The sequence below is a fragment of the Thalia democratica genome, chromosome 5 (assembly GCF_965202585.1).
Source record: "Thalia democratica chromosome 5, ktThaDemo2.hap1.1, whole genome shotgun sequence".
NCBI lineage: Eukaryota > Metazoa > Chordata > Thaliacea > Salpida > Salpidae > Thalia > Thalia democratica.
Genome location: NC_139169.1, coordinates 42,735,358 through 42,748,821, shown reverse-complemented (window position 1 = coordinate 42,748,821; position 13,464 = coordinate 42,735,358). Strand labels below are relative to the sequence as shown.

Sequence of the window (13,464 nt, the reverse complement as noted above, 5' to 3'; positions counted from 1 at the left end):
GGTTGTATAGTTATATGCTTAAATATTTTGTATGAATGGTTTTTGTAATATTTTATTAAAGATAGATTATGTAACTGGGCAAACTTAGTTAAAACACAAGTATTAATGTAAAAAATGTAAAACTTATAAATTTGATCAATATAATAAACATATTCTTTATAAACTGATATAGTTTTAATTTGTTGTTGTCTTATATATACTTTTAAGTTTTATTGTTTTGAAACGTGTGTTTATCTAAGTGTAATTAAACTTGTTGGAACTATAAATGATTTTATTAAATATAAACATAAAAAATCAAGTTTAAATTATTAGTTTAGTATGAAAATTGTGAATTTTTTTTAAAACTTTTGTAAAATTGTCAAAAGTAATACCAATGAAACATTATTAACAATTTTAAACTTGAAATTGGTAAATGGAGTTTAAAAATAATCTGTTTTATTGTGTTTTAATGAATGAAAGCTATGTATAATACTAAACAAAAATTTTTAACTATACTGAATAGAGCTTAATCTAGATGATACTTTTACAAAACATATTATTTAACAAAATTCTTTTAATTTTTTTTGTGCAAAACAAACTTTGCATTTTTAGAAGTTTTAATTTGTAAATGTTTTCTACAAAAACTCTATTGATACGAAAACTATTAGCGAAAAAAAAAAAGTACTTATATATGGTATCGTTAAACTGGGTCTGCAAGAAAATATAGAAAAAAAAGTTCATATCTTATTGTGACACAATAAGCCGACAATGTCTGAGACGTTGGGCCGTGAACGATTTAGCTGTGTCAATTTTTTCAACTTTACCCACAAATGGTCAATTCAGTGCTTTGTACTTAAGCCCGTTTGGTTAAGATCACAACAGCGGTTTCTCGCGACTATTTCTACCTGATGAGTCCTAATTAGGACGAAACCGGTCGTAGGATTGTCTCGGATTCTGTTGTTGTTGATCTTGCGGTAAAGTTCATTAATTATTATTGATGGCGCGAAACAACTCAACTCTGTTGTTGATGGCCGTAATAACTACTGGTTAATGAGTGATCAGAAAGCCAAGATTCAAACAAACTTAAAAATTTTAAACAAGTTGAAAACTCTGTCTACAACTTAAGCTATGTCAATTAGCGCGAGGCCATTTGAAGGGTTTTTGCTTAAATTAGATTCGAATACTTTTAAAATAAAGAATAAATGTTAAAATAACCAGTTAGCAGTTATTTTAAGATAAAAAAGTTTGATTTTTTTTTTGATAGTATTTAAAAGTCTTGTAAATTTTTATTTTTTGACAAAAATATATAAAAGTTAAGCATTTTTACAGTTTTTTAGTTGTTTTACCATGTAAACTCCAAACTTTTGTAAATAAACAAAATTCATGTAGAATATTCATATATGTCTTTTAATAAAAACACAAACTTGATAAATTATAGTAAAACTAAACAAATATCTCTCTTCGAACATAAATACTTTGAACTCTAAAAAACCACACATCTACAAGCTGCTGAAATACTAAAAGAATTTAAAATAAGTTTAGCTTACCTCTTTTTTAAGTTTAAAATAGTTCTATATTATAATTAAAAAAAAAACGCGCGGGGTAAACACATTTAGAAAGCCACTGAATTAAATCTGACCACTTTTACCCTGAAATTATTTTTTATTTAGTTTGAAAAAAAAATCAAGTGAAATAAACTTAGGCTTCATAAAGTTTTACTATTCGAAATATTTGATGATGTTCATGTTTTATAAAAATTCACTCACTACTTGAGCGTGATTTGAGCCCACTGTACTCTACAGGTGTTTAGATAAGACTTAGATACTAAACTATTCAAAGTTTTTTATCAGTGACTTTAACAACACTAAAATTTATTAATAGTTTATATACTTTTAATAAATTTTCAAACTCAACATTAGCTTCTTCTTTGACACGATCTTTTACGATCAATTTTATTTTTATTTTTTTCATAAATTGTAATTGATAAGTACAACCTTTTATATATTTTACTAAGTTATTTTACTTAAGGTGGCCAATTAAAGTTTTTAGATCTTAACCACTTTATAAAAATAAATAAATTTTACTACTTGAAATTGAAAATCACAATTGTCTTAAGCGAGTTAGTCAGACTATGACCATATAACATAGCAGTAGACAACTTTTCTAATTACCGGTCACGAATTACCCAAAAAATTGTTTTGCGGTCCGAGCTTATTAGATTTATGTCTTAAAGGGTCCTTAAATTACGAAAAAAACGTACTAAAAAAACTTCTTACAAGCAAAGGTTCAATAAAATAATTAATTTTAAGCACTAATTTGTACTTAAAATCGAGTAAAGAGCGTAATAAAAAACTGTAAGTTTTTTTTAATTTTTCTGCGTAAATTGTTTTAAGCTACAAAGTATGTCTTGTGCAGGAAAATTGTTTGATGGCTTGATCCGGCCCGCGGGCCGTACGTTGCCTTTCCTCTATATAAAAACATTATAGGTTTTGAAAAACACATTTATAAAATAGTTCTTTTGAATAGTTCTGGTCTTGGATGTGCTAAAGATTAAGAAAAAAATATAATGATGTATTTAATTCACGAACAAAAAGAAAAACAAAGGATTAGTGTTTGTAGAAAAACATTAAAATTTTTTAATTAACTGACAGAGAAGAAAAACAGCTGAATGGTAATGGTGTCATACAGACAAAGTTTTTGCATTACTTAAAAGCTATAGAAAATATTATGTTTAAAAAGGTATATCTAGTCCACATGGTAGAAGTTTATCACGCAAACGAGGCATAAAAGTAGTGAGTTCGAAAAACAAACTACATTAAATTAAAGACTGAAAAGATTAGAAATTAGAGAATAATTAAATTCTAAAAGGGTATACTGACATTTCCAATTCGCGATCATTTCCCACCTGATTAAATTCCAACCGCGCACAATTCCCACTCAAAACGTTTTTGTCTTTATTTGTTCCTTACCTTTTTATATTTTTGTTTTATTTTTATTTAATACTTATTTATTTTTTTACTATCACTGTTACCCCTAACCCTTACCCTTGGTCGGTAAGCAGTTCTCGGATTTAACCGGGTGGGATTTAATCGCGGGTTGGAAATGAGCGGTTCCCGTTTAAACGGATAAAAATAGCCTTAAGTCTAATTTAAAGAATAATTTTATACTAATATTATAAGCTATAAAATGTCATGTTTGTTTGCACGAGTAGGATGGGTTTTTAAGCAAGATTACTTAAAGCAAGTTTTGTGTCATTTTAAACTAGACTTCTTTATGAGTTTACTCTGTTTTTTAGTAGCATTTTAAATAATTAATCTAAAATATTCTAGAATAAATAAATTCTGTTTTAGCTTGTACCCTATCAATTGGATTTCAAAGATGCTACTTGAGAGTTGTATAGGAAGAAATATAACTGAAAAGTTTTGATTTAATTTTGCACCTTTTAAGTAATAGATTTTTTTAAATGTTTGTTTACTATTTGTTTTTTAAAATGCAAATAATATTTAAGTATATTGTTAAATTTTTGTAATATATATTTGAAAGTATAACAGACTTTTTTAGTAATGTTTTTATCATAATGTGCCAGACAATATTTAATACTAATAACATTATTTACTCCCACAAAAATAGTTATTTATCTACGTCATGTTAGCTTTTCAACTTAATTTATTTCAGTTCTAAATTATTTTCTGAGTTTATCTAAATATAGTAGAACTAGGAATGATATTTTTGTCCTAAGCGCTATCAAAACAGTAATAAACTTAAAGTATATTTTTGTTTTTTATGATAAAGTTACCTTTTGAATTGTTTTTTTATTAACATAAGTACAAAAAAAAGTGTAACGAGTTAGTTCTTTATAAAGATGTAAAAGATGTAAATAAAGATGTACTTCTTACATAAGTTTTTATAAAATTTACTTAGTAAACAAATAGCTAACTAAGTTGTAAAAATCATAAGTACCAGTTAAGCAAACAGAAAAACTTTGTAAACAAGTATTCTGCTTAAAGTTCATTTTTTCTTTTTTAATATGAGAAAAATCATTCATGCAAAGTATAAGCAGCGAATTTTATAGTTCAAAAAAAGTTAGCTAGCTAAAATGAGTCGAAACTGCAGTTCGTACTTAATAAAAATAAATTTTTTTTTCATAAAATAATTTATATTTTTATTTTGTTAGGTTTAATTTTAAACTTTAACATCTTAATATCGTAATATTTAAAAAGTAAAATGATTTTTTTTTAAGTTGATAAGTTACCGTTTACAAAGAAATTTTTTGGCCTGTAAATTTTATAGCTAGTTTATTTTAATGTTACAAGCTTTAATTTATAGTTGTATAATAAGTTGTTTTTAATTCAAGAAATTAAAAATACAAAAAAAATACCTAAGTCTTTTAAATAAATTCAACGTTAGAACTGTAAGAACTTAAGTTATATTTTAATAATAATAACTCGATTTTTTAGTACTTTAAAAAATGTTATTAAGTTTAAAAACACCCTTTTTGAGCTTTTTGTCAACATTAAGTGTTCAGTTCGTATTTAACTGAAACATAAATTAAAAGTCAGTATTTAAATTGAACCAGAGTTTTATAAATAAGCAAACAAAAGTTATTATTTCAGTCTTTGTTAACTTTTGTTTAAAGTAAAGTTGTGTAGATTATTTGCATATAAGGCTGTAACTACTTATTTTTTTACATATAACTCATGCTGCGGTTAATTAATTTTCTCATCACTCTTGTATTGAGAGGTGCAAGTTCTTTTTAGATTTAATATGAAAAAACACGAAATTCACATTCATCATCACCATCATCACCACCATGGAAGTAATAACAAAAGGCCGAATAGAATTCCAGAAGTGCATGGGATGAAACCACCAAGCTATACAGGTAATATTTACAACTATTTTTATTGTACCGTTATAAAATACAAACTATCAAAATATAAAAAAATGTCTATAGTTTTTGTCGATTTAAAAAATACTATAAAAAAAAGTTTTAACTGTCTTATTAATGTAATTTAACTAATAGCTTTGGTTAAACAAATTTTTGATAGTTTTAAGAGTTTCAAATTTTATTGAAAAAATAAATTTAGTTTCTAAAATTATAAAAAATAAACAAAGTAACCGAAGATAAATTTTAATACAAGTATAAAACACTTATAATATAATTTTAGAGGGTTCTTGATTGAAACTAATTTGACACAATAAAATATATTTATAAAATATCAATTATAGCTATTGATTATAAAAAATGTATTAATTGTTAGTTAATCATATTGCCTATTATAACAAAAACAGTGAAAAAAAAGTACAGTACACAAATAAAAAACTGTATCATTATTTTAATTAAAAAAGACTTTTAAACAACGTGAAAATTTCCTTAATTTATTTTGTTTAAAATTTTCTCATTTTAAGTTGTATTGTTTCAAAAATTATTTGGTAAAAATACTCCTAAATAAACATTTTTTTGTTATAAACTATAATATATTCTGAGCTACGTCGGATACTAAATACATTTGTTTTAGTGTAACAGTTTTCTTTTCCAAGAATCGGTTATGCTTTACTACTTTGGTGGAATGAAATCAGGTCAGATTGCTGACAACCAACTTTCAAGTTCTGGCAGTTTTGGAAACAAGGTCCACAATACGCACAGACAAGCAAGGTTGGACAGTGTTGAAGGTGCCGGAGCATGGAGCCCTAGTGACCATGACCCAAGTTTGTTTAAATTTTAGTTTATTGAACTTTTTTACTGAAAAACTAATTTCATTTAAAAAATTGTAACGCGAAAACTTATTAATATGTAGATTATAATTTTAGAGAACTAATATTTATACTAGAATATTTTATGATTGATTGATTGATAGTTTGTTATAATTTTCTTTAACATTTACATATATATATATATATATTTATTTGATTATATAAAAAAACAATAGGTTTATACGAATGTTTCGTATATGAGATATCATATCATAGTCATCAGTAAAGCTAAAGTTTATTAACAATGTTAAACAGAAATTTAGAATTTGAAAGCTTCATAATTGTTATGACGTATAATAATGAAGGTTTTTGTACAGCAAGTTAAGTTTGAAAAACACGCTGACTTTGTTAAGAACTTATGCATTTTGAAAAATTTGGAAAGGTTGTATGTTATTCAACTCACATTTAATAAAGCAACCAAACAGTACTTAGGATCTACAGGAAATAGTTTCAAACAAAGATATAGGAATCACAAATCTTCATTTAACAACACTAACAAAAGACATACAACATACAACAGAACTGGCAAACTACATTTAGTAATTAAAAGATGACAATACAGACTACAAAATTAAATGGAAAGTACTAAACAGGACAAAATCTAAATTTAATACTAAATTTGGCTTCAAACTTTGCAACTTAGAAAAAGTATAAACTGATAAACCAGACAAGAGCTTAATACAAAACAAGAAAAGCAAAAGACAAAATATAAACTAACTAAATAACAAATCAAAGTAAAACTAAGCCGCGAACACGAACAGTTTAAAGCACTTTTCTAATACAATCTTTCCAAATTTTTCATACAGCATAAATTCTTAAACTAACAAGATCAGTGTGTTTTTCAAACTTAACTTGCTGTACAAAAACCTTCATTATTACTACGTCATAATAACTATGAAGCTTTCAAATTCTAAATTTCTGTTTAACATTGTTGATAAACTTAAGCTTTACTTATGACTATGTGAGGTGATATGTCCTATATATGAAACGGTCAAATAAATATATTGATTTTTATATAATCAAATAAATATATAAACTCAATAACCGAAATGTTCCTTGGTACACCAAATCCTTAGACCAAACTTTTTGAGCGTCTTTTTTTATTGTTCAACAATATTATATATATATATATATATAAGTTGAAGCAAAAACATACATTAAAAAAAAAGTTAACTTTAACAATTGGAATTTTATTTATTTTAATTTTATCATTAAGTAAGCTATATAAATTTATTTTCTTTTATATTTATAATTTATAAAGTGTTTTTTCAATCCAAACAATATATTTAACTATTTTATAAAAACATTAATACTGTAAGTAAGGTTTATTTAACCTTTAACAGATACATACAAGTTTTTGCAAGTTGATCTGCTAAAGACTGAAAATATTTGTGGTGTAGTAACCCAAGGCAGAGCGACTGGAAGTGACCATTATGTCACTGCTTTTAGGATCCAGGTCGGACCAACCGTCCATAACCTTCGGTATTTAGTAGATCACTCGGGACAGCCAAAAGTTTGTAGAAAATAAGAAATATTCAAAAATTAATATTTTTATAAAGATAATCGTTTTATTACCTTCCTAAACTTATTTAAGTTTTTATGTTTAAAATAAAACAAATAGGAAAATATCTTGTTAGACTTTATAAAACAACGACAATGTTAAATATTTTTTAATACTAAGATTAATATAGTTAGTTTTAGTTAAGATAAATTATTCTTATTACATCACTCTCTTATTACACTACTGTATTTTTTTTTCTTTATCATTTTAAGTTCATTATAGTCTTGATTAAGTTGGGTATGCAACTCGATGACCGAGAGGTCTTTTTGTTTATCCAGGTTCTTGAACCAAAACATTTTGAGCAGTTAGTCGTTTTTGTTCAATAAACCACTATTACAGCTATTCCAAGGAAATACTGATAGATATTCTCACAAATACACACTGTTTGAAAAAACTCAAAAAGCAAGAATAATAAGAATCGTTCCTACTCACTGGAACACTCACCCAGACCTTAGGTGTGAGATACTACTGGAAGAAACAAAAATTAATCGTGAGTAAAAAAAAGAAAAACAACAAATCTTGACAAAACTGATTTTTAACAGACTTTTCATAATAATCATTTAACATTTGTTTTCCATTTAGTCGTTACTACAATATTATTTTATTGATGTTGGTTAATTATAACTATTATTTATTTAAATGATTTGCTTTGAGTTATTTTGAAGTTTACATCACAATAAAAATAAAAACTAACAGAAAAGCTGTGCCTAGCGGGAATGAAGAGCGGTTATATCAGGGACTCACAACTATCATCCAGCGGAAGTTTCGGTAACAAGACCATAAACACGGTTCAACACGCCAGACTGGACAGCTTGAAAGGAGCCGGAGCTTGGAGTCCTACTGACAGAAATCCTTGTTAGTAATTTTTCCAGTTTTATAGATTTTTAGAGCACTAGTGTTTATTAGTTTGTTAGTGTTTATTTAACATATACTGCAAAATTTATACAAAAATTCTAAAACTAATTTAGTTCCATATGATGTCGTTACGTGATGAGTTATTTTCAATATACGTTCATATGATATCAATTTTTCATTGTTATTTTTATGTTTTAACCTTTTTTGTATATTATAAAATTTAATGTTTTAAAATAATTTGCGCTGAGTTGTATTTTTAATTGAAAATTTTAAAAGTTTTGTAGTTAATTTTATAACTTTGAACTTTTTGGAAAATTAAATTTTCTGCATAGCAACTTACAAATGGGTTCAAGTGGATTTTCTTCAACCGAAGCAAGTGTTTGGGGTCGTGACGCAAGGTAGGGCTACAGGTTCCGACCATTTTATCACTGCTTTCAAGGTACAATATGGGAATTCCCCAAATGTGAAACAAACGAGGTACATATCAGATCAGATGGGGCAGCCAATAGTAAGTTTCGACAATATTTATATACATTTATTTAATTTAAAACTATTAAATTATGCTTAATGTTTTTACGGTAAAATTTAAAAAACTATTTTCTCGAGAATATTTATGATTTTTTTTTAAACTATTATTTGGGACATTTATCAACTTATTAAGTATTTAGAAATATTTTTGTAACTTAAGTTCTTTACATGATGTAAAAGCTAATCAGAAACAAATTCAAATAAGAAATTGATTTTCATTTCATCAGAAACTTAAAAGCGCATTTAATTTTCCAAGCACGAGAACCGGAAGTCAAAATTCTTGTGAATAAATAATAGTAGCCTTACGTTATTACGATAAAAAGGTACTATATATTTTCTACTTATATGTTTCCTAAACGTGCTGTAACTTATTTTTATTTGAACAACGTAATATAATACAAAGACATCTAACTTGTTCTTTAAAAAGTAAATTCACATTTTTTAAAACAAATAAACTTTGATAGACTTAAAGTTAAAACAAAACTAAAACGTTAAAAAATAATATATTGTGGGCAGCTAGTAGATAAAAGAAAAACTTCAGTTTGTACTAAAATGTTATATACTTTTTTAAGTGTCATCTTTCAGATATGTCTAATATGTTTAAAACCTAGTAAATAAATAGATTTTACTAGTTCAAGGTACTTACTTTTTTTATTTGGTACGAAAACTTACTTAATTTAAAAAAGTTAAAAATTAAAATTTACTTAAGCCGGTTTAGTTTTAAACTATTTTTAGTAAGTTGATTTTTTTTTACAAGCATATTGAGATAGTTTACAATTAAGTGTAGATAAATTAAACTACTCTTTTCAGAAGTGTTGATATTTCAAACTGGTTACTGCTTTTTAATTTAGTTTCTATAGCTATTTATTTGCTATAGAAATATAATAAATTAGTTTATTTAATTGTATTTAATAGTTTTACAAGAATATTTAAAAAAGTAACTCAAATATTCTAATTACTGTATTTTAGACTTTAAAATAACTATTAAAATAATTTTAAAGCCACAAATTTTGTTCTGTGAAGATTCCATAAATATGCTTAACACATTTTATGAAGTCTTTTAATTTTGAGTTAATTTTTAGTTTTACAGGATTATTTCAATAATTATACTACTATAAATATTAGTTGTGGTAGACCATACTGACAATTATGCCTTTGGTAAACTTAAAACTAAATACAGGTTAAAATATTAATTAATAGCCTCAAAAGCAAAAAGTTTATATCTTTAAGCTATTTAAATTTTTAAAACTGTTTTTATTTAGAGTTACAACTTAATTTAATCGAATTCCTTTAAAAATGCCTTTTTTACATGCAGCTCTTCCACGGTAACACCGACAGATATCAATGGAAGACCAACCTGTTTCCAAATCCGGTCTACGCCAGGTTTGTAAGAATCGTGCCCTACTCTTGGCACATCCATCCAGACCTCAGGTTCGACATTGTGGTGTCAGTAGCCGAGGAATTAAAGATCCGTCAAATGCAATACTGACAAAGTTCGCTTTGTGAGTTAAAAAGAAGACGCAGTACGTAGTAAATAATTATTTTATTAATTTAGTTACATGTAATTGTTTTTTTTTTCACTGATTTGTGTTTGTCTAAAAAATCTGAATCGGATTAACTTTTGGATTTGTATTTTGAATTAATTTTCTGATAAAGTTTATATTTCTACTTTGATTTTTTGTTTTTATTTAAATTTAAATACATGTTAATTCAGATTTTAACATTGACCATTCGTAATAAATGTTTATCATTATAATATTAAAAGATTAAAATTTTATATATGTAAATATAAAACTTAACATTAAAAGGTATTATTTTAAGTAGGTTAAACATTGATTTCTAAATATTAAGTCTTAATCTTTTACTAAAATTTCAACGTTTGAGATCAGTGCACGAAAGCAACATTTTGTAAAAAAGTTTCAAATTTTTAGATTCTAATTATATTAAAAACAACAAAGGGAACACACATAAATAGAAAAAGTTCAGTAACTTTTAAACAAGTGTATAACCAAATTATTTCAAATCATAAAACTAAATGACCCTATGTTTTATTTTAATTTAGAAATTATTTTAGTTTGATAGTTATTTAAATGTGCAAACAAGTACTTTAAAAAATTATAATTTATGATCAAATGAAAACACTTAATTTTAGTTGGTTGTTTTTAATTTAAGAAAGTATCATTGGTGACATATCACTTTATTTGTTAGTTTTGAATCCTAACATTGTACTTTTTACAACAAAACTTATTAAAACAGTAAATGTTGTACTTATATTCGTTCTTTTTACATTAGCATTTAGATATGTCTGTTTTTTTTTTTGTATTTTTAAGGAGTTTTTAGGTTGTTACTTATTCGTCGATTAAGTATTTATAAAAATAAATGTCAGTATAATTGAAAAAGTTAAAAAAATACAAACCTGTTATCGCACACAGTTTTAGCACATTTACCGTTTAAATTTATAATGCTTAAGTACATGAGTTACACTAACATTTTTTTTACAAGACAAGCATTTATAAGACTAAAATGTTTTAGTTTATCAGAGAATGCTTTTTTACGAATGATCCTGAGTCAGGATTTCTGACTTTTATCAACAGTCTACAGCTTTAATATTTAAACTTGCTTAAACTTATAGTATAAAATATTTTACACAGAAAGCTAAATACCTAAACTCTAGTGTGTACGCTTATCAGAAACCATACATGTTTAGTACATTTTTTTATATACCTAAGCACCTTTTTAAGAAGAGTCGCTTGTAATTCGTAGACAGTGAAAAAAAAAAAGTGTAAACTTTTATTATTTATCTCAATAAAGAGGTTTCTATAGGGAGTAAGGTTTAAAAACAAATAGATTAGTAAACAAAACAATAAAAATTAATCTATAACTTACCTGAAAAAAGCACAAATAACTACATCACACTATACTAAAACTACAGTATAATCCAAATCATCAAAGGATACTAATGAGTATTTTAGAGCTTAAGTCTAAGCAGCATCTAAAGTTTAACGTGTTTGTAATAAAGCATGCTAAAGCACATCGCCTTCACCAACAACTGCCGAATGCCCACAACCTTTAAAATATTGTCTATTTTATGTTAAAAGTAGTGATCTACCGAGTCAAAAAATTTTGGATTTGGCCGAATCCGAATCCAAGTCTTATTTTCAAATTAGGATTCGACCGAGTCCGAATCCGAATCTTATTTTCAAATTAGGATTCGGCCGAATCCGAGTCCGAGTCCAAATATTTTAATAATTTTTTTATAAACTTTAATGTTTTTGAATCCTTAATGTCCCAGAGTTTTATAGACTTATAATCATCAAGGCTAGTTTGCCTGATCGCTTCAATCTTTCTATCTTCGGAGGTTCGGATGTAGTACAACTTATATTTTTGTCTAAAGATTCACTTAAAACTAACTCGAATTTAAAGTAACTCTCGCTGTGTTAAGTTTTCAAATACTCGTGCATGGAAGAGGTAGTATAGGACTTCGACTGGCTACTTCCTCTTTTTATCTTAGCTCCGCAGATATTGCATACTGCGATGGAGTTATCTTCCTAACTTATATTAAAATGCTGTCAGATATTGCTAAACTATTGAAGGCATTATTAATACTCTAAAACAGTGGTCGGTACTCTAATTCGAACCCGTGAACCCTAAATCACAAAATTAAAATAAAAAATTATGTGCACCCCAATTTACATTCTTTAGCGCCGCTAGTGTTTATGAGTTTGTAAACACTTTCAATCGTTTATTTCTAGTAAATTATAACTAGTGTTAGTCATGCTGAGTTTTTGTAAGTATATTAAAACTAGCCTCAGTTACTCTGGGTTTTCATGATTTAAAACTAGACTTAGTAATTCTTAGGGAGCTAAGCATGTGACAGCCCTGATGTTATTGACCCTTCCTATACTTTAATTTTATTATAAGTAATACATAATTGAATTTTTTGGCCAAACTAGTTTTTTGTTCAAATATCAGTTGAATAAGCTGATTAATGTTGTGATTTTTAATGTAGCAAAACGCTTTTAAACAATAAGATTTATTTTGTTTTCAAGAATCTATAAGATTTGCTCACTTCAGTTTTTCTTATGGTGGCTAAGGGTGGAAGAAGTTTTACATTAAGTAACACAATAAAACTAGGAGAGTATAAAAATGGTCGTTTTATTAACAACAAAATGGTCAATAAGATATCAAGGTTGAATATGTATTAAATGTAAAAAGACTAAAAAAAAAGACTTTAGTTTAGTTTCTGCGCGAAAAAAAATTTATGTACCCCAAAACAAGTTTCATGCACCCCAAAATTCTCGTGCAGCCTAAAAAGTTTTAATGTACACTAGTGTGCACCAGTGTACACCGTGCCGACCCCTGCTCTAAAACATAGATAACTATAAAATAATAATATGATAGTATTATAAAATTAAAATGCACTAAGTCTTAGTTCTCAATAGTAGTTTAACTTCTATGTTGTGTATTATACTTTGGCAAAGCTGTTAATATAGGTCGTTATAGTTTTGTTCTTAAATTATGTTTTCATTTAAATAAAGCATTTTATAGATACAAAAAACTGTATTTTAAACTACTATGCAAACATGATACTACACAATACAAACCAATATATCTTCAAATAGTTTTTAAGCTTATGCTATTAAAAAGCTCAAGCTTCATTTATACTGACCTAGTGAGTCAAACTTATTTCATGAAATTAACAACTTAATTACATTGTTTTAGCATTTGTATGTATTAACATTCCTAACAAAATAAAAATAGAAATAGTTAAATATAAGCAATATAATATG

At 26.2% G+C, this 13,464-nt stretch overlaps 1 protein-coding gene across 2 annotated transcripts; it reads left to right on the top strand.

Annotated features, from left to right (window-relative positions):
• Window positions 1–4,726: 4,726 nt before the first annotated feature.
• LOC145835984 (lactadherin-like) lies at window positions 4,727–10,430 on the top strand. Of its 2 annotated transcripts, none has more exons than XM_082943757.1 (7): window positions 4,727–4,858; window positions 5,518–5,685; window positions 7,074–7,243; window positions 7,631–7,781; window positions 7,988–8,146; window positions 8,479–8,654; window positions 9,990–10,430. In XM_082943757.1, exons 1-7 carry the CDS (start codon window positions 4,744–4,746, stop codon window positions 10,161–10,163), a joined length of 1,113 nt encoding a protein of 370 aa, XP_082799883.1. In that variant the 5' UTR covers window positions 4,727–4,743; the 3' UTR covers window positions 10,164–10,430. The 2 variants fall into 2 exon arrangements, with proteins under 2 accessions (XP_082799883.1, XP_082799884.1); XM_082943758.1 differs by having other exon boundaries at window positions 4,760–4,858; window positions 5,496–5,685.
• Window positions 10,431–13,464: the final 3,034 nt, after the last annotated feature.

What these genes read in the sequence shown, in the direction of transcription:
- LOC145835984 (XM_082943757.1), top strand. Translation starts at nt 4,744, where the DNA reads ATGAAAAAACACGAAATTCACATTCATCATCACCATCATCACCACCAT. An exon ending in CCCTAGTGACCATGACCCAA is followed by an intron (nt 5,686 to 7,073) that starts GTTTGTTTAAAT and finishes AACCTTTAACAG; the next exon opens with ATACATACAAGTTTTTGCAA. An exon ending in GGAAGAAACAAAAATTAATC is followed by an intron (nt 7,782 to 7,987) that starts GTGAGTAAAAAA and finishes AAAAACTAACAG; the next exon opens with AAAAGCTGTGCCTAGCGGGA.